This window comes from Ciconia boyciana, chromosome 6 (assembly GCF_034638445.1).
Source record: "Ciconia boyciana chromosome 6, ASM3463844v1, whole genome shotgun sequence".
NCBI classification, from domain to species: domain Eukaryota; kingdom Metazoa; phylum Chordata; class Aves; order Ciconiiformes; family Ciconiidae; genus Ciconia; species Ciconia boyciana.
This window is the reverse complement of record NC_132939.1, coordinates 35174893-35194698: the sequence shown is the minus strand read 5'-3', so window position 1 is coordinate 35194698 and position 19806 is coordinate 35174893. Positions and strand designations below refer to the sequence as shown.

At 35.5% G+C, this 19806-nt stretch overlaps 1 protein-coding gene across 6 annotated transcripts in view; it reads left to right on the top strand.

The window, feature by feature from the left end:
- Positions 1–19806, top strand: part of EIF2AK4 (eukaryotic translation initiation factor 2 alpha kinase 4) — a 40785-nt gene extending 20979 nt beyond the window's left edge. The window contains exons 21-39 of one of the 6 annotated variants that reach the window (XM_072865838.1): positions 724–960; positions 1584–1659; positions 3316–3437; positions 4635–4684; positions 4778–4946; positions 5442–5558; positions 6270–6335; positions 6886–7056; positions 7673–7807; positions 7936–8043; positions 8808–8936; positions 10552–10638; positions 11979–12091; positions 13685–13743; positions 14795–14892; positions 16104–16172; positions 16771–16815; positions 17959–18083; positions 19296–19801. In XM_072865838.1, coding sequence (XP_072721939.1) covers positions 724–960; positions 1584–1659; positions 3316–3437; positions 4635–4684; positions 4778–4946; positions 5442–5558; positions 6270–6335; positions 6886–7056; positions 7673–7807; positions 7936–8043; positions 8808–8936; positions 10552–10638; positions 11979–12091; positions 13685–13743; positions 14795–14892; positions 16104–16172; positions 16771–16815; positions 17959–18083; positions 19296–19350 — 2031 coding nt within the window. In that variant the 3' untranslated portion in view covers positions 19351–19801. Of the gene's footprint in view, positions 1–723; positions 961–1583; positions 1660–3315; positions 3438–4634; positions 4685–4777; positions 4947–5441; positions 5559–6269; positions 6336–6885; positions 7057–7672; positions 7808–7935; positions 8044–8807; positions 8937–10551; positions 10639–11941; positions 12092–13060; positions 13277–13684; positions 13744–14794; positions 14893–16103; positions 16173–16770; positions 16816–17958; positions 18084–19295 lie in introns of those variants that run through there. The other 5 variants (XM_072865843.1, XM_072865839.1, XM_072865841.1 and 2 more) reach the window with 5 other exon arrangements.

Here is a 19806-nt window from a genome sequence, read left to right as displayed (position 1 = left end):
AGACAAATGACAACTATATTGTTTAACTCTTAACTTAAACTTTTGAAAGAAATCTGTGTCACAGAACACGGAGGTATGCAAGCTAAATTGACTGTTCTGAGTTTGAAAAGGCCTGCCAAGAGCTGTTATGGATGCCTCCATGGCAGAGAAATGAAGTGATAAGGAGCAGTGTAATCTTTTCTGGACCATCTAGATAACTTTTTTCCTTGTGCTAGTGGACTCTTGTCGACCATTAGCATTAGCTTTTTGTCTGTTACCCATGTGAAACAGCAGTTTGCCTGTTACTAGTACCATAAAAATGTTTCCATCTTGTACAGTTTACTGAAATATGCCAGGAAGATTCCCCCTTCTTTAATATCTGTAACTCTTAAATATTTGTTGTTATGCACATGATTCTGCTTTCTCTTAACTTTGTTGATAAAGACATGCCAGAGCTAGTGTAACATAGAACAACAAAGGATACTACATATTTTGTCATCCCAGGAGGCACATTTCTAATAATTTTTGTGTTTTAGTAAATTTTATTCAGATAATAACACAATAAAAGATATTTAGAATTTAATAAGCAAAGAATATCCACCCCAAAGATTCAGATCCTGCTTTTTTTGTCCCCTGTAGAGTCTTATAATTTTTTTATTAATGTGATGTGACTAAGAAGTTTGCTGTAAATACTGCTAATATATAAAATTTTTCTAAACTATAAAATTTTTATTTAATTTGTAGAGATTGGTTATTACATGGCTCCTGAACCATGATCCTGCAGCACGACCCACAGCTGTGGAGCTGTTAAAAAGTGAACATCTTCCACCACCACAAATGGAAGAGTCTGAACTCCATGAAGTACTCCACCATACCTTAGCAAATGTGGATGGAAAGGCCTACCGGACTATGATGAGTCAGATATTTTCACAGCGTATATCTCCAGCTATAGACTATACCTATGACAGTGATATGCTGAAGGTTTGTAGGTGTTTAGGGGATACATGGGGGTGTTTTTCCTGGGTTGGATATTAATTTAAAAAGTTTATACAGGTAAACTCTTAAGATGTTTGAGAGAATTGCATTATCTCTTAAGATTAACCTGTGTGTTAGTTCCCATTTAAAGTTACAATCTGTACTATGTGGGCTTGAATAACCACTTCCCATTTGAACCTTACATTCATTCTTCAATGAAGAAACAAGCAGTGTTTGATTGTAGCAGCTAAAGCTTTAAGCTTACGTCCAGATGACTACTTTCTTTACTCTGAATTTCTGTCAAACTAATGGTACTTGCATCTGATTGCCGACAGAATGTGTTGCCTCTGACTGTTTTCTTCCCTTTCTAATCATGGCAATCAAAGTAATCCTCCTCGGTTTCTCAACTCTTAAATCTTTCTAAATCTAAAGAAATACAAGGTGACAGTACAATAACGCTTTGTATAGCTGTAGTTATTTTTTTTATTATGTAAGCATTACAATTTATTATAGCGGGATGAGATAGCAGAATGCTTATTGCCTGTATTACATGGAATGATTGCCTATATTACATGAAGTGTTGGTGACATATGAATTATATATGTACTTTTTATTTGTGATGGTTTCAGGGTAGTTTTTCTATTTGGGCAGCCAAGATACAGCAGCATGTATGTGAGATTGTCAGCCGGATATTTAAAAGACACGGTGGGTGTGTTTACAAAAGTCATGCATTTCCTTTTTCATGATTGAATGGATTTAAGAGAATGGAATGGTTTTACTGCTATCACATGAGTCAAAGTATGTTCAGTAGTTGCATATCACTTGAATTTTTACTTTTTTTTTTGCTGTTATTTTGGCATGCCAGTAATAGCTCTTACCTTCAAATCCAAATAATTTTCTACAGAAAGAACAATGAAAATCTTAATTATATCTTTGAATGCATTTGGTTGTTCTGGTACGTCTGTGTGAGCTTTTAGAGGTAGGGAGTGTTACATAAAATCTAGATCTGAGTATAAGGATAGCTCTATAGTGAAAGACCAAGCATCCATTTAGCACCGTAACATTTCTTTGAACATAGCCAGAATGGGAATGGCCTAAGAAAGAGCGTGGAAACAGAGCAAGTGTACAGTGGTACTTTCAGTGATACTGCTGTTAGCAATAATTTGCTGTTCAGGAACTTCCTGAGCCAGAGCTGGTGTCCTGGTTTTTAATAGTCTTTGAAGGTTTTTCTTTCCAGGACTCTATCCAGTCATTAGTAATAGTATTTGCTTAAAATCAGTTTTTAAGAGAGGAAGAAAATTTATGCACACACTGTCACATTTGAAATGTTATAAAATGTATTGTTTTATAGGCATTCATGATACTATTTTATATAAAAATAGATAATTTTAAACTAGAAACTAGGAGATTTCCTAATATTTCATAATCAAATTAAGCACGATCGGAGTTTGGCAATACAAAAGAATGAGAAACTGAGAAGTGCAAAGTCAAGTAAGGAGAAGTTACTTCCCCCCCATTTAAAGCTTGACAGACTTTGGAAAGTGTTTGTCAGCATTTTAGAGATTGAAATGTTTTCATTCTTTTGGAAAAAACCTGTGGGTTTTGGGTATATATTTTTTCCATTAGATTGTATCTGCTGTCTGTAACGGTTAGAAGCATTTCCTTGTATTTGGGGCTTTTTTTTTCCCCTGATCTAAATTTTTATGTTGAAATCTAATTGATGAGTAAAGCTTCTATAATAAAATAGCTGTTTGAGGATCAGTAGAGAATTTAAAATGGGAAAGTATTTTTCAGTGATTAGTGATATTATGGTTAATAGTGAGGTTTCAGTGAAGATTGGATTCATACAGGTAGATGGTTGCAAAATATAGCCAGAAAATAAGGTATTTATGAGGTTTTAAAGTGAACCATAAACACTTCTAGTACATTTTTGTGACACAGGATGCAACATGTCTGAACAATATTTATTCTCTATGGAAGTGCCTCTAGACCCAAACAGTACTACTGGTATCTGTAGAGTTTCTCATCTGTTTTGTATGCATGCTTTTGTGAAAGGTGGTGTTTAAAGAGGGAGGGCAAGGTGAGGATTCTGCTGGGGCTGTGGAATTAGCAGTTCTCCACTGTTTCTCTGTGGGCTGCCTGCTGAGCCCCAAGAAGCGTGCAAGATAGAACATCAAAGTTTGTTTGATGGCTTTCTTTAAACGGTGGAAGAGGGAAGTCTATTAAGGGCACTTAAAATAATGTAATATTTAAAAGGTATTGGTTGAGACTATCATGCCCTGCAAGGTTGTTCATGACCTTGTAAAAAGCAGATGTTACTTCTGAAATAGGAGATAATAGTATTTTACTGGTTTTGTGCAGGAGCCATCAAGCTGCATACTCCACTGCTAATGCCCAGAAATAAAAAACTATACGAACATAATGAAGCTTCATATTTCATGGATCACAGTGGGATGCTGGTAATGCTTCCTTATGACCTCAGAGTAAGTAGTATCATATCTGCAGACAAAGCTGGGTTTGAACAGTGCTGTGGTGTTTGTAGATACCTTTGGTTCACTAGTCACAAATTTGATTTAGGCTTATACTTCTGACTGCTGAAGTAGTGTATCTTTCAGTGTCTGTTCCTGTATTCCTTAATGCTGTACTCCTGGTCTTGGCAGATGGAGCCCTGACCACATAGGGAAGAAATAGAGAGAGAGAAAAGTCCTGGGTTTTTGTGTTTGTTTTTTTGTTTTTGTTTTGTTTTGTTTTTTTTTTTAAACATGAGTGAAAAGAATGCCATATTATAAATGTTATAAATGTCACTGCTGTTTTGTTTTATGTTTTTGTGGTTTTGGGTTTTTTTTTCTTGCGCATATAGGAGACAAGACTTTTCCAACGACCAGTGAAAATTCTAATATTCTCATGCCTTTCTTATTTATATGTCTTTATAGAGAATGTGGGTAAAAGTCTGCCCAGTTTTACGTTCCTCAAACAGATGTTGTCAAGGATCATTCTACTCTTGAGAGGAATTGCTGTTTGCACAGTTCAGATTTTACTGTCTGGGATTCCTCTATCAGTAACACCCAATTATATGCAATGTTAGCCTAATTAATTACCTTGCACTTAATTTAACACCTAAATGCTTTAAGTTATATTTTTTGTTTATTATTAATGGTTAAAGAACCTGACTTTTTGTATTCCATTTCATTAATTAAAGGTCAGTTTGACTCACCCTTCCTTTGCATTTATAACATCAAGCTATACAATATGATTCACAGTTAAGGATTTGTGCAGGATCTACAAAATTGATCTTTCTGTTGGAATTACTTGTTTTGGAAAATGTGTTGACCAAAGACTTATTAAAAAATAGTCCTTTGTATCTTCATGTAAACAGCAAAATACCCACTTGTACATTTTAATATGCTCATAGTCTATGACGCATTTTGCATGCATTAGGGTAATTAAGAAAGGTCCTTGTCTCCCTTTCCAAGCTCTTCTAGGACTTGGGGGGGGTGTTCTTATTTAAAACTTGCAGCAGGGATGATTAGATTAATATTACTTGGCTGTGGCAAATATTTAAGGCATTATTGCACATGTGAGAGTACAAGTGTTACTGCACGGTAGTAATTCATCTCCAGTTTCAGAGCCTAGTCAGACAATGTTTTGTTTCAACAATTTTCATGTATTTTGTTTTTCAGATTCCATTTGCAAGATTTGTAGCTAGAAATAACATCTCAAACTTGAAAAGGTAAGGGACATAGAGGTGGCGTTTTGCACAGGTGCCATGCTTTATGACAGTGACCACTGAAGATGCTGATTCATTCTTCAATGTTTCCTTTAGATACTGTATAGAGCGAGTTTTCAGACCTCGGAGGTTAGACCGCTGTCATCCCAAAGAACTCCTAGAATGTGCATTTGACATCATTACATCTACTGGAAATAGCTTTTTGCCTGTAGCAGAAACAATTTATGCCATTTCAGAAATCATTCAAGAGTTTTCAGTGCTACAGGTAGATTCTCTAATCATCCCCTCTGCTCTCTTTTCCATCCTAAAATTTTAATCTAAGTAAATATTTAGTCTAATGTGTTTAAAAAGGATAGTTCCTTTACCCTTAACAAGTACAGAACTGTTTTCACATTTTATTGATAGTCACTTACAGAACACTGTCATTTAAATAAAAAATATGTTTTGTAGGTAAACTTAAAATGAAGCATAGGTTTGTGTGCAAAGGAAATATTAATTGAATCTTTACAGTGCCATTGAAATAACGTCTTTCTTCTGTCAGGCAAGTGATTATTGTAGAATGGGACAAGCCTTGCCATTCTTTAGTTACAGATGGAAGGTGAGGTGGTAGAAGGTAGGTGGTGGAAGGAGAGGCCTGAAGTTAGTTTTAAACTATTATTAAATGTTTAGGAAACCTTCCCCTGCCCCTCCCCTCCCCCCAATGGAATGCAAGTAAAACTTTTTTCTTTCTTCCTTCCTTTTTTTCTTTACCCTTCGTTAGGAAAGAAATTACACTATTTACTTGAACCACACTGCCTTACTGAAAGCTATACTTTTGCACTGTGGAATACCAGAGGATAAACTCAATCAAGTCTACATCATTCTGCATGATGCTGTGGTAAGATATTAGTTATTAATCTAATCTCTGTAATCATCACTGCAGAGTATCTTATTTTGTGGAGGTATCTCTAACAATGAGTAACAGCCCATTGCCAGCATAACAAGGAATATCCTGTTGATACATAAAAAGGCTGGCTATCTTTGGGCTGTAAACTTAGATTAATTACTTTTCTATTGCTTCTAGATTGGGATGTTTTAAGATTATTTTTAAATGTGTATTTATGAGAGAATGATTCACCTGTATAATGAAGAACTGGTAGGTTATTCAATAAAAACTTTAAAATGGATCTTAATATCATGTTGGTCTTTTCTACCTTATAAGCAGAGAAAAGAGATGAAATTCATTTGAATAATTAAGGTAGTGTTTAAATCCCAACAAAACGTCTTTTTTATTTCCTTTCATTTTATTTTTTTCGTTTATTAATTTACATAAGCATTTCAGTATTTATGCAGAAATGCTTTTCAACAAAGTTGGTATTTTTATACTTTTTGTTGCTTCTTGAAACCGAGCCGAATATGGTCTCACTACAAGATTGGTGGAAAATGTGTTAGTTACTGTTTTTGTTCTGTTACAGTATTATTGCAGTTTGTAAATGCAACCTTTAATTAAAGGTATTGGAAAGTTGTGTTTTAATTCTTCTCAGCATAGTAGTTTGGGTTTTTTTGGTAACTCAGTTGTTGAATACGTTTAAACCTGTTTCTCTTGTAGACTGAAAAGCTAACTAAAAGAGAAGTAGAAGCCAAATTCTGTAATCTTTCTCTCACATCAAATAGTGTAAGTAATTTTAATTCAGTGTTAATTTCCTTGTAACTTGCCGTAAGTCAGTAATATTTTATTTACTTTGCAATTCAATCAACCAGAGTAAGAAAAATAAACTGTTACATCTGCTATTCAAAATAGATCAGTCTCTTCAGAAGCAGTCTGATTTTGTTCTCTTTTCTCTCTGGAAGTCAGTATTGCAACTGTCTGAGTTTCTTTGTTCTTTTAAACGTGTTTTTCAGACTGTGGAAAAAATTAAAGGGTAAATAGAATACTGTACAGTGGTATTTAGTAAAACAAACTGAGAGAAACTTAAAAAAAGTCTGCAAATGTTGATGAATGTGCATAAAGAGTTGAGGTTAACTTCTGGACACCCTGATGAGACTTGTGCCTGTCCATTCCTTTCCTCAGTTCACTAGGTAAAAATAGGCTGCTGGGCAAAACAAGCAAAAAAGGCAGATATTTCACTCGCACCAAGTAAAATATTTTTCTTTTTTTTAGATGTGACCTATTATGAGCCCTGTCAGTGGTGCTACCTTTTTTTTATTTTTTTTTTTTTTTTTAGCTTTCTCGACTCTACAGATTCATTGAGCAGAAGGGAGAAGCAAGTAATGTATTTCCGTTTTTAAACACAATGATAAAACAAAAGCCGGGTGTCACTCAGCTGTTGAAGCATGGCATGAAGGATTTAGAGGAAATCATTGGTCTGTTAAAGCAACTTGGCATAAAACTTCAGGTTTGTAAAATACTCTGCTAATAAATAAATTGATTTATAGGCTGCTGGGCTCTGTAATTTGCCAGAAAACAAAGTAAAGATATTTTAGAATAGAAAAAGCACATCACAGTGTCTTTTGTTAGCAAGTAATAATACTGGCATTGATTTTTGATTTTTTTAATTTTTTTTTTTTTTTTAAAGATGCATTTTAAGAATAAGACCTCTTCCAGTCAGAAGTCTCTGGCTTAATTTCTATCCAATGACGCACAGACTTTTTTCCCCCAACCAAGATTGAAGGCATTACCTAGAGCATAAAGGAATTTTTTAAATTTTGAAACAAACTACAAATATTTTAAAAATATAGAAAGCTGATGACTACTAAAAGCCTCCTCTCCTCCACCTTCCTTGAGGCTTGCTGTTTGGGTTTTGTGCTATAGGTCTCTTGGGATGCTTTAAGATTAAAGCATCATTTCCTTATTTTTAATTGTATTTTAAAGTTTTGGAGATAAGGAGTGCTTCCATATGTCTTCCTTATGTGAGAACAGTGTTTTCAATCCATACTGCTAATAGGAAATTAATTATATTAACCGGTAATATTGGTAAAGGCCTTATACACATATTAATTTTTATTTTACAGGTTTCTATAAATCTGGGACTAGTTTACAAAATACAGCAGCACAACGGTATTATCTTTCAGTTTATAGCATACGTGAAAAGACGACAAAGAACTGTGCCTGAAATTCTTGCTGCCGGGGGCAGATATGATCATCTGGTATGTGCTCATCTCTTTTAATGCATTTAGATTTTTTTTTAAAAAACCATGAAAAAATGAAAAAACTTTCTGACATTTTGCAGAGATAACTATTTGGGTCTTCCATTTTGTTTTTGTCTTGTTTTGAGATTCCACAATTTAGAGGGCCGCAGATGGTAGGACCAGTTCCTTCAGCTGTTGGAGTCAGCATAGCTATAGATAAAATAACTGCTGCTGTTTCCAGTGTGGAGGATTCTGTAAGTCTGTTTTTTGGGAGGTGGGGGATTTTGTTTGTTTGTTTACTCCTGACAGTTCAGTAACCTAATTGTAGCCACAGCTGGGCAAAAAATAAGATGTTCAGATGTGTTCCAAAATAATACCAGACTGAAATAGACAGCAAACACCAAGATGACCTGTTTTCCTCTTGTTTCTCTACATAGAATTACTTAGTAAAATAAGAATTAGGGGAAGATAAGATCTTCAGGCTTTATACCCTTTTATTTTTAATTTAAATGGGGCATTTTTCTCAGCCTGTGAATTGTTTCAGATGGAAGAGTACAACTGTGGATATTTAGCTAATGAGTATTACTTTGCCCCTACCACTTTTCCCTTTATAAAAGTGTAGAGGGTGGAGATAGAAGGAAACTTAAAATGGACTATTTTGCATAGTGTCACACAATTTCACTTGGTTGTGGAATGTGTATTTTATTAACTTTTCTTTATAAGAATAAATTAACCTTGCTAAGCAGAGTGGGAAGGAAAGGACAGAATAGGCTAGGATACTTTGCAAGTTGAGGCTGTGCAGATGCTTTTCATCAAAGATTAAGCTTCAGTGACTTTCAAACATGCTTAGGTAGATTGTGGCTCTAAAAAGAGGTGGATCTAACCCCTTTTTTTCAGCTTGATGCATTTTGAAAAATATTAGTATATTTATCCTTCTTTGTTACTTTAACTGCCTTATGAAGGGGAAAAGGTGGTCTTGTGGCTAATATTGTCCCCCTTGTTTTTACTTTCACTTCAGGTTTCTGTCAGCTCGTGTGACCTGCTGGTTGTAAGTGCTGGTCAGATGTCAATGGGTAGAGCTATCAATATTGTTCAGAAACTCTGGACTGCAGGAATTCCAGCCGAAATAATGTACGACTGGTCCCAGGTAGAATTTCTATCTCTGTGTGTTAAGTATATTGTTGTTCTCTAAGATTAGTGCAGCCTGAGACCATCCTTTTTCAATTTTTTCTAGTTTTTATTGAGTTACAGACTCATAAAACTGAGCATGTAGGGTGCTATTCAGATGGATTAATGTTAAGAAAGTCTCACTGGCCTTGCAGCATTCTTCCTCTCTACCTCCCAGAGTATTTAAAACTGCGACGGAGGATCTTTATGCACTCCTCAGAGCACAGAGGAATTAAGTGACCTTCCCCAGTTATCCACTGGGTGTGGAGTCCAACGCCTGTTGATATCAAGGCGGAGAGTCACTTAATGAATTTAAAATGGGGCCAGTTAGCTCCAATTAAGTGAAGCGAGGATGCTTCAAAGTAGAAGCATATTTTGTACCAGTGAAGGCAATAAATTTTCCTTTCAATGAGGGCTGCAAGTAGGATCCCTGGATTAAAGAGCTAATCCTTAATAAAGGGCATGTCTGGAACAAAACAATAGTATCAACTTTTAAATATATCCAGATGGCTGAAGACTACCAGGCACAGAGGGAATATTAACATCATTCTACTGTTAGAAAAACAGTTTAGTAAACTGAGCTACTAGATACGCTATGGGGTCCCCATGTAGTCCCTGAAGAGATAAGTGGTAGGAGGGAGAGAAAGTGGCAAGCTGAGTTGTGCTCCTTTTTTCTCCAGTTGAAACCAAGCAGACCTTTAGCCGCTACTACCTCACTGAAGTAGTGAGCTACATGGCAATGCTGAAGTCCCTTTTAATAGTGGTGGCAGTTATCTGAGGATTATGAGTCTGGCTCGCCTTTAAGTATGCCAGTTGGTGACTAACAAAAGAAACACTGTGCAGTTGCTCATTCTGAGTCATGTGCTGCAGAGCAGACAGTTTTGAGCTCACTCACTTAATTGACTGACTTTTTTGTAATCTTTTGCCATAACATTTCTGACTGTTTCAATCCTTCAGAACTGAAAAAAAATCCAGATCATTTTGCTTTTTCTATGATTACCCTGGGTTCTCTTCTTTTTTCGATTCTTAAGGAATGAAGATTTGGGTAGTTCTTGCCTCTGTCTAAGGCTATCCTGCAACCCACTGCTAAGTCAACATAGCAAGCCCTCCAGTAAGCTCAGCACTGAGAATGATGTAAGTCAGCCTCAGGTTTACATGAAACCCAGCTGGAGTCAGCTTTCATGACAGACTACCAGTCATGCAGAACTGAGCTATTACTGAAAGTTGCAGACAGTGAGGTGGTAACAGTTTGATTGACATTACATTGCACATTTTTACAGTTATCTAGACCCTGCACTTCTAGATCCAGCTAGCCCTTCCACGCGGGAACTAGGACTTCAGGGCCTAGGCATTCTCTCTGTCTAGTGTAGACTTTGACAGGTTTCAATTTTTAAGGAGCATTAGGTGGATAAATATATGCATAATGAAGTTTCACTTCCTGGACTTGTTTTCCTCTCTCAGAAGCTTATATAATCAGTGTAACTGCTGCATATCAAGTTATTTAAATTAAGGACAGGAGACCTGAATTACTTCAGTGATCATTTTATAATCTGTCAAATTTCTGTCCCATTCCCCTTCCCCTGTTTCCATTTTAGTCCCAGGAAGAACTGCAGGAATATTGCAGATGCTCTGGGATTACGTATGTGGCTCTTGTGTCAGATAAAGAAGGAAGTCATGTGAAGGTAAGTGTGGAACCAGAGAATGCTTGATGGTGTTTCAGATTTATAATCTGTTGTTCTACATTTTTTTTTTTTTAAGATCATGATTATTTTCGATAAAGTATTTAAGTAGATGGAATTCAGGTAAACACAGTTTCAGTTGCTAAGTAGTAGCTGAAGAAGCCTGCTTTTTATCCCTCCATAACGCTGTTATTCACAGGCCTCCTTTCCTCTAGGAAAGTCCAAAAATTAGTGCAGACTTTGCTTGACTTTGAGTCATCGGTGTCTTTACGTGGAAAAAGGCTTCTGTTGTCTCCAATTTCTTTGAATCTACAAAATGTATTAGTTGACTCAGAGATCTTTCCAGTTGACAGCTTTCCATGTTACAAAACAAATATAACTAAAACATACATCTAAAAAAAATTCATGTAGTTCAAACAAGCAGAGTCTGAACCACACTCCTTATCTCTGGAAGCTCAGGTTAAGATGGAAAGACTGGACTGTGTCACAGCATGAAGTGCCACCTTCTGTGCTCTGCAGCCTGTGGTTCTGGTACCTTTTAGAAGTTAAAAAGTTTTTAAATATTCTTGATTCTGGATCATTACAAAAAAGACCATTATTCTTTGAATAAAGATCCGTTCTTTGACTGAAAAAACGTAACCATTTGGCAGCATCTGGTGTGACCGTGTTACCTAGCCAATGCGCATTACTATAAAATATTTTTCACTTGTTATTCACTCTCCTTGTCACTGTAACAGATAGCAAATAACTGTGCAATAACAGTATGAACAGGTAGATTTTGATGATGAGAATGTGACACATCACTGTCTTCCACAAGACTATTGCAGAGCATTATTTTAAATATGGCTTTATTGAAGCAAAACCAACAAAGAACATGCTAATGAGCTGAATGATGGTGCTACTGATTAATCTCTTCCCAGTAAAGATGGAGCAGATATTCTACATTTTGAATGTTTGAGTCTAACTCTTGCAAACTGAAAGGCAAGCCTTATTCTAATGTAATTCCTCAACTAAAAAAAAGGCTAAAACCAAATATGCTATTATTAATATGGTATTTGTACCTATAAACCATTCTGTTAAAAAATTATCACATTTAAATACAAGTAGCCAAGCTAGTTTAAGCTTTGGGAATGCAGAGGAAATTATTTGGTTGGGGGAAAAAAAAAATCTAATCAAAGATTTAATTGGTAGTGATTGATTGGTAATGATGATAGCTTCCTACCTTTGACTGCTTCACCTTTAATGGGTGAATAATCTAGTTTGGTTTTGATTAAATTTGATAAGTTTATTCATATGCTATTTTAAGAATCAACAATCTTAAGAACCACTGAACTACATCATAGGTGAAATCCTTTGAGAAAGACAGACAGACGGAGAAAAGGATTTTAGAATCTGACTTAGTAGATCACCTGATCCAGAAACTGAAAACTAAAATCTGTGATGAAAGATGTAGTAGGTAAGTAGCATAACATGTCAATGTGAATAGTAAAAATCAGAAGTGAATGTATGTTTGTTATAATGAAATAATTTTAAGATACGCTCAGTTAAACCTTCATTTTATTTGATAAAGAATAAGAGCTTTGCTGAATTCATTTTGAGGGGAAAAGAAAGCAAAAGGTTTGGTTATAGAATTTTACTGAGATTAAGAAAGAGACTGATTTCCCTAGATGCTGTTACATTCAAACATCCATAGTGCTTCATAAATTAAAAGGTCATGCGGTTATCCAGCTCAAATGCTACTAGAACACCAGTATTGTTTGTATGGCAGGACTGCCTGCGAGTCCCTGTTACTGACCAGAAGTCATTACATTAATGTACTGTGTAATCAAAGAATTAAAGCAGCAAATCCCTTTCACTCTGAGGCAGTGTTGATATGGTAAAAATGAAGGTGTAATTGTAGCACACCTGTACACTTGGCTGGCACAAGTGAAAGTAACACCTGGCAAAGACTCAGGGTACACAGCAACACCCCATCATCCTATCTTTGTTGAAATTAGTGGTTATTGTCACCAGTAGAAGTTAGTACGGAAATCACAGGAGAGGCTACATTCACACCTGTGTGCATAAGCAGTATAGCTGTTTGTTATTCACACATATCCCTTTATAGATGTGTGTATAATTATATATTTACATTTATATGTGTGTACGTATATATGTATGTATGTACTAGCAGCAGGAACAGACATGGTTTAGTCACACTAACTAGAATTCAGAAACTAACAGATTTGACATCCATAGTATTTCTGAATAGACTTAACAATAAAGGAAATTGTTAAGCTGGGAAATGCTTAACTCAAGCAGTAGTTTGTGCAGGTGGTTGACATCTCCTGCTGCCCACCTCTTCTCCTTTTTTTGGCCTCAGCCAGTCTTGGCATTTAACTTCACAACTAACCTGGTTCTCATGTGTTTTGTTACGCATCTACAGGATCCATTGGAGGCTGTGAAAGAAAATCACTCTTTCTAAAGTTTACCTTATTTCTAGTTCCTGAGAAAAGAATATAGAAAAACCCGTATTTGGTAATACTAAACAGAGAAATGCAACAACTATGATTGTAATAACACTGGGAGATTTCTTTGTTAATGAATCCTGAATGTGGAAAGTAAAGGGATCCAAACTAATTAGTGAAAGCGTCTTTGAATATGTGTGATCTCAGGTATAAATATTACTTTGATACTTTAGTATTATCTCATAGAAATCTGTAAGAAGTTGTAGACTACATTAATAATTTAGAGAGAATATTCTCATAATATATTCTAGTATTAGGCTCTAAATCACTCCTGCATGATGGGGAGCACATTTTTTTTTGTATCCATAGGAAGCATAAAGATTCCTTCTGGATCTGATTTTTGTAATATAATTTTTGTATGATTTCCTGTCTGTTCCAGAATAGAATTTAATCTGCAGATATGTGCTGGGAAGTATCCATACATTTCTTTACCTGTTGGAATGCAATAAATATGTTTGTATGGTAATCTGAAACCATGTCTTATTACAGTATTTCTTCATTATTGTAAATTTGTTTCCCTAACTGTCTTTGTTTATTTTTAGAGAAACCTCAGATAATCTTTCAGTACCAAATCAAAAGGGATCGTTTACTAATATTTCAGGTATTTAGTCTCTAGTTATAGAACATACAAACTGTTTCTCTTTCTGCTTAAAAACTGTTTTATAAGGAAATATTGCTGGAATCTCAATTTTAAAAGTATTACCAAAGTCAGAGCAAGAAAATGTTTTCTAGCAGTGCCTGTGGTTAGAGACACCTCCTCCTAATCTCAAATGTTGTTCCAAGTGATCTAAAACTGAAATTTTTTCCAAACTAACAAAATAAGTGCTCAGACCAACAGACAGAATATTCCCCATACAAGCATTCATTGATGCAGTGATTCAGGAGGGCGAAAAAGCCAAAAACCATGAATGTTTCCTAGCTGGGGAGAAATTAAATGTCATCTTGATGAAAAGTGACATGACCTGTGATTGTTACACTGTTGAGACCCATGTACATTGACTGACTGTTCTATTAAGATTTTTTTTTTCTTCAAATGAAAATGCCTTTACATTTCCAGCTACAGATTTGCACTCCTTAGTCTGATAATAGAAGTTTGTATATAAAGAATAATATTAAGTACTTGTTGTGTGGATAAAGTTTGGCATTTTTGATAATTATTTTATTAAGCACTGATACAGTGTGTGGTGGTGGTTGTTTTTAAAGAAGAACTTTTTCCCCCCCTTGCTCAACAGTGAGGGACAGAGGTGGCCATGCTTAACTTAAAGGGGGCTTGCAGGGGGGGTGGGGTGTGTATGTGATTACCAGAAGTGGCAATTTGGATTTCAAAATAAGCCATTTCAAATTTTAATTACTGTTGTTTGGGGGAGCTGGGGGCTGGGGTTTATTTGTTTTGTCAAGGAAAACACAGGGAACACTGATGTAAAATACCAAATTTCTTAGTCTTACCAACCAGTCCTCCAAAGTTATAAGTGAGCATTTGAGAATTTACATGCACGTTTCACTATCCTATCTACTTGACTGACTTTGGGGGGTTTTAGCAGCTTTTCAAACCCTATACTATCTTACCTTATTAATATTTGTGAATTTTCTGTTTCCTGCTGCTTCTTGTATAAAGAAAGAATATAATCTAAAACTATATGTTTGCATTTTAGGTGTATTTGAATCACATGGAACTCTTGTAGTGCCTAATGTTAGTGTTATAGCTCCTGAAAAATTATCTGCCAGTGCCAGGCGTCGTCAAGAAATTCAGGTACACACACATAAGTATTAAGATGTGATCCTTAAGGAATGGTAGAATTAATATTTTCACTATCATCTTACACAAATATATCCTGTTTGTTCTTTATTCATAAAATAGACTATGAACACCCCAAAAGGTTGAAGGCAAAGACCACCTTTTCAACATTTTGGATCTTGGGGATTATCTGTGACATCGTGACTCAGCCATCATTGCACATACATATTAGAAATCTTATTTTAGTAGGAACCATGGTTCTGGAATTTTCCTTTTTTTTTATAAATGTTGAAGTATGTTAAGTGCAAGTTCAGCATGCTTTTAATTTGTAATATGCCTGTAACAGATACTCTGTATTTCATTATGTTGCCTCAAACTAAAGGCCTAAGAAAAAATTGCAGATTGAAAAAAAAAAAACAACCTTGCCTAAAATGTGATGATATAATAATGTAGAAAAGATTAAATTATGCTAGAAACAAATTTCAGAGTTTGCTCATATAGGATTAATGGCTTCAAGATATTTAGAGTACATGGTAAAACAACTGTAATCTTACCCCCTTTTCAGTCCAAATCTGGGTGTGCAACAAAAAAATCCCGCCTACAAATAGTTCTTGGAACCCACATAAAGAAGTGGATGTTATTCTCTGAGCTTTGAGCTAAACAGACTTGCTGTTTTCAGGTTCTTTACAAAAGACAATGTAGTGCAAGGCTGCAACTGCATTTGTAAAGTGCTACCTCTGCAGGATTACTAGATAGCTCTAGAAAAAAGTGTTAAGGCATGACCCGCACTTTGGTTTGGCTTTCAAATCAGTTGTCCTTCTTCAGCTAGAGATGTTTGACTGTATCCAGTCACAGGTTCTCACGTTCCTCAGAAAAGTTATCTAACACCCAGAAACAGAAAGGCAGTTTTTACTACATATGTGAGAATTCACATTGTAATGTGCAGTTCTATCTGGTTCAGTACAGTACCAGTATTATCAAGTCTTTACCATTGCTGCAAGAGTGGCTCAGCCCCAGTCTCCTTCCTGTTTACTCATCAAGGATTATTGTGGAATTGTTACCAAAATTACATTAAATGTGAATTTTAGTTTAAATGTGATGTAGTTCTACATCTTGTGTTAGAAGCAGCCTCTTCTGTTCTCATCACCTATGAAATAGAAAATAAGCATTCCCAACCTCTGTCACAGAAACAGTGTATTTTACTTTTGCCCATCTTTTGTTGCCAGGTGCAAACAAGACTTCAGACATTCATTTCTAGCTTGCAACAGAAAACAAGTGAGATCGAGATTTTAGCAGTAAGTATTTGGCAGAAGCCTGAATTAATTTCAAATTCTTAATTGAATTGGATGGTGCAGTTGCTATCTGGAACAAACCACTGCCACTAGCCTCACTTTAGAGATACCAAATTTCTGGTTAAACAAGGCCCATGGCATGTTTCTTTTAATACTTGAAAGTTATCTGTGTGGACAGTTGCATAGAACAAAATTTAACAAATACTTAGTTGTAAATTCTTAAGCTGTACTTACGCTAACAACTGTCATAGATTTAATAACTTGTTCCTGCTAGATTTGCTCTTACATTTAAACCAACATAGCTTTTGTTTGTATATAGCTTTTGGATTTTGCTGACCATGTCAAAGGACTTTAAAATGATATATGCTTTTCAGGAAACATACTGCCTATTTGCCTACGCCTATTTGGAACTTTCCATAATGGAATCTATCATGAACAGTTCGTTTAAAACGCTTAAAACCTTGGTAAATTCCCAGTTCTATCAGCACAAGTGCTTCTTTGGAAATCAAAGTCTGACTCCCTTCAGTATAGCTGATCTCTAGTTGGCAAATTGATAACAGAAGAACTGTTAAGTATTGATTTCTTGATGGTATTTTTACAGGTAGATCTGCCAAAAGCAAGTCTGATACACTTCTTATCATTAGAGGTAAGCAATTAAGTATTGTCGTTAAAACACTAATTGAACAATAGATGATAAATTCTGTCCCTAATGAAGTAGAATGTAAAACTCACCCACTGTAGTTTTTCTCCTTCGAAGAGTTTGAATTAGATTTTAAAACTTGAAAGGATATTTTTCTTACCCACGGAGCTTGACTGAGGCTAGAAAAATATTTTTGTCAAATGCCCATGTTAAACAAGACATACCAGTAGGAAGTCCTAATCCAAAGCTCTGATTTTTTTTTCTCCCAAGAATAGTTAACTGAAATTAAGTTTTACTGTTCATTTTCAGAAACCAAAAAGCATTTATAGCAGTTTCAACAAAGGCATTTCTTGAAGCTGTTAATGAAGGACCCAAAACACAGAGGCAATTGTTTTGAGTACAGTAGCTGAAACATCTCTTAGTGAAGCCAAGATAAAAAGGGGATGTATAAGTATTACACTGACACCTTTAACAACTCAAACTGCTTGATGAGGGGAAAAAAACCACCAAAGACAAAATTATTTTCTTTCCTCCAATGACAGCAGTAGCTTTAAAGTCAGAAGTTCTTATTAGAGAGATGGATGCCTCCCCACCTCCCAAAAAAACCTAATTCAAGAATGGCATCCAGCCTGGAAGTGGATTTAGTACTTTCATACTTTCATCTGCTGCTCTGAAGCAGTGCTTGTCTGGCAATCAGACCCTAGTGAAACATTTGAAAATATTTTCAAAATACTTAGTTAATCCAGTCTATCCAAATCATGGAGATAGTTTTATCACCTTTTACTTAAAAAAAAAAAAAAAAGCACATGATCAGCTTGCATCATTCAGTCTTGACCACCCTTACACCACAGTTCTCATACTCTGTCCAGCATTGCAAAACTGATAGAGCCCTTGTCATGGCTTATGCCTTTTTATCACTAAACTATGTGTTTAGAAACTGATCACTAAATTCTCAATATATTTTCTTAAAAAAATTTTAAAAAAATCAAGTTGCACATGTTGTTTATATGAATTCTGTTTGAAACCTGTTTAATTAAGGAGCATTGACACTACACAATGTTCAGAAGACTGAATCCTGTCGGGAGAAGTATTTCCTTAATGAGAGAATGTAAGATTGTGTCATAGTTCCTTGCCATTTTTTTTCCTTAGTTTGATGGTGATAGACAAGCCTTTGATGCTACTGTGAGACAACTGGTGTCACGATGGCCAAAACAGAGATATTCATACTTACAAGCAATTTGTGATGAAATTTACAGTATCAAAATGGAAAAGAGGTAAATTTGTTAAGCTCTTACAGGTACATAAAACACCTCAATTATTTCTGCATTCAAACTTTACTAAACAAGCTGCTCTTAATTTGTCCTCCTCTTTCCCTCTCCCTGAGGAAAAAAGAAATATTCAGGAAATGTGTATAGTTCCTTGAGTACTATGGGAAGAGTTTATTGGTCATCTTATTGTGGTAACATTTAAGTTTTTGGCCATGTAAATTCTTCATTTTTATAAGCCTTTTGAAGAAATCCTAAAATGTATTCCCACTGTTACCTCATTTGCTGCTTTCTTCATAAAATTGAAGAGCAAACAACTATATACATTCAGGTATACTGCTATTCTACTACATAGTAACCCTCTTTTCTCATGGGAGGGACTCGGCTTGCCTTTTAAAACTCATGGGCACATTTAATTCCTCCTGCTTTGAAGGAATACAGTGGGAATCTGGCACAGCTGACAGATTGCCCAGCTTTAAGCAAACACAATGCATGCTCTCCCAACATGCACAGTAAAGCCTGTTTCTGTTTTCTAAGCATAAAAACATTTATGTTCAACTCGTAGTCTCCCTGTTAGATTTAAACACATCCAGTTTTAAGCCTCAAATTTTTGACTGTTGCATGGACTGGTACAGTTAAGCGAGACCTGGGTATTTATGTCCTATTGTGGGTTTCATTTGTAATACATTTTCTTGTAATACATTTCCTTTAAACCTATGTTCAGCTTGAAGGTACTACTTAACCTTTAAATGAGACTAAAAATTGATTTTGAATCCTTTTTCTTAGAGATGCACCAAAATTGCTTCAGGCTTGCTAATGTTTACTAAGGTAACTAACTATCAAGTGAAACTTTTTTTTTTCTTCCTGTGGCTTGCAAGGCTGTGAGCAACAGAACCCAATTACTACATACAAATAATATTCCATAGAATGTTGGATGTGAATGTAATGCAGTCCCTGACAAAGTCTTCCTTTCCCCTTTGATGCCTGCAAACAGAACACTGCTTAGCCGTAAGCCTTCAGATCATTGAATGAAAACTGAAGCTAGATAAATGGAAAGAGAATGAAGGGGAAAATTGCAGTCACAGCCAAAGGAACTAAAACTTACTGCTTTACTACTGAATCTTTGGTGTTAGCTTATTGCTAAGATTTGCCACAGGTATTGTAGCTTTTGAACCTGGAGTTTCAAAGTTTAAAAATTCTCTCTTTTCCTTCCCTCTGCAGGGTTCCTGCACTTATCCTGTACAGTTACCGAGACGAATACAAGGTTTTGGTTTAGTGCTTAAAGCATCTTTTATGGGATGCTTTTAGTAACAGACAACAGTGTTTTGTCCAAAGGAATTTTGAAGAGCTGTAATAATGCAAAACAGGCAACTAATGCCTTTTTATGTGTCCAGATTGAATTTCCTGTGTAATATAAAACTGTAAATTTATGTCAAAGGGGAAATAAATGTTTTATAGGCAATTAAGGAGCAAGTCTGACTACAGCCAGATATGTATTACCATGTAATTCTTGCCCCTTATGCCACAAAAGGGATTATCAGCTGTGCAGGTGTAAAACTACTTTAAGTAGTTTCAGAATGCCTTTTATGTCAACATGCAACAGTAATACTGAAATGAGAAACTCAGTTCAAGGATTAGAGAGGCTTAATTATCTTCAACTCTAACAAACTGTTTTAAACTTTTTTTGAAGAAGGGTTTTTAGGTAATAAAAGGTTTGGCTACTGAGCCTTCT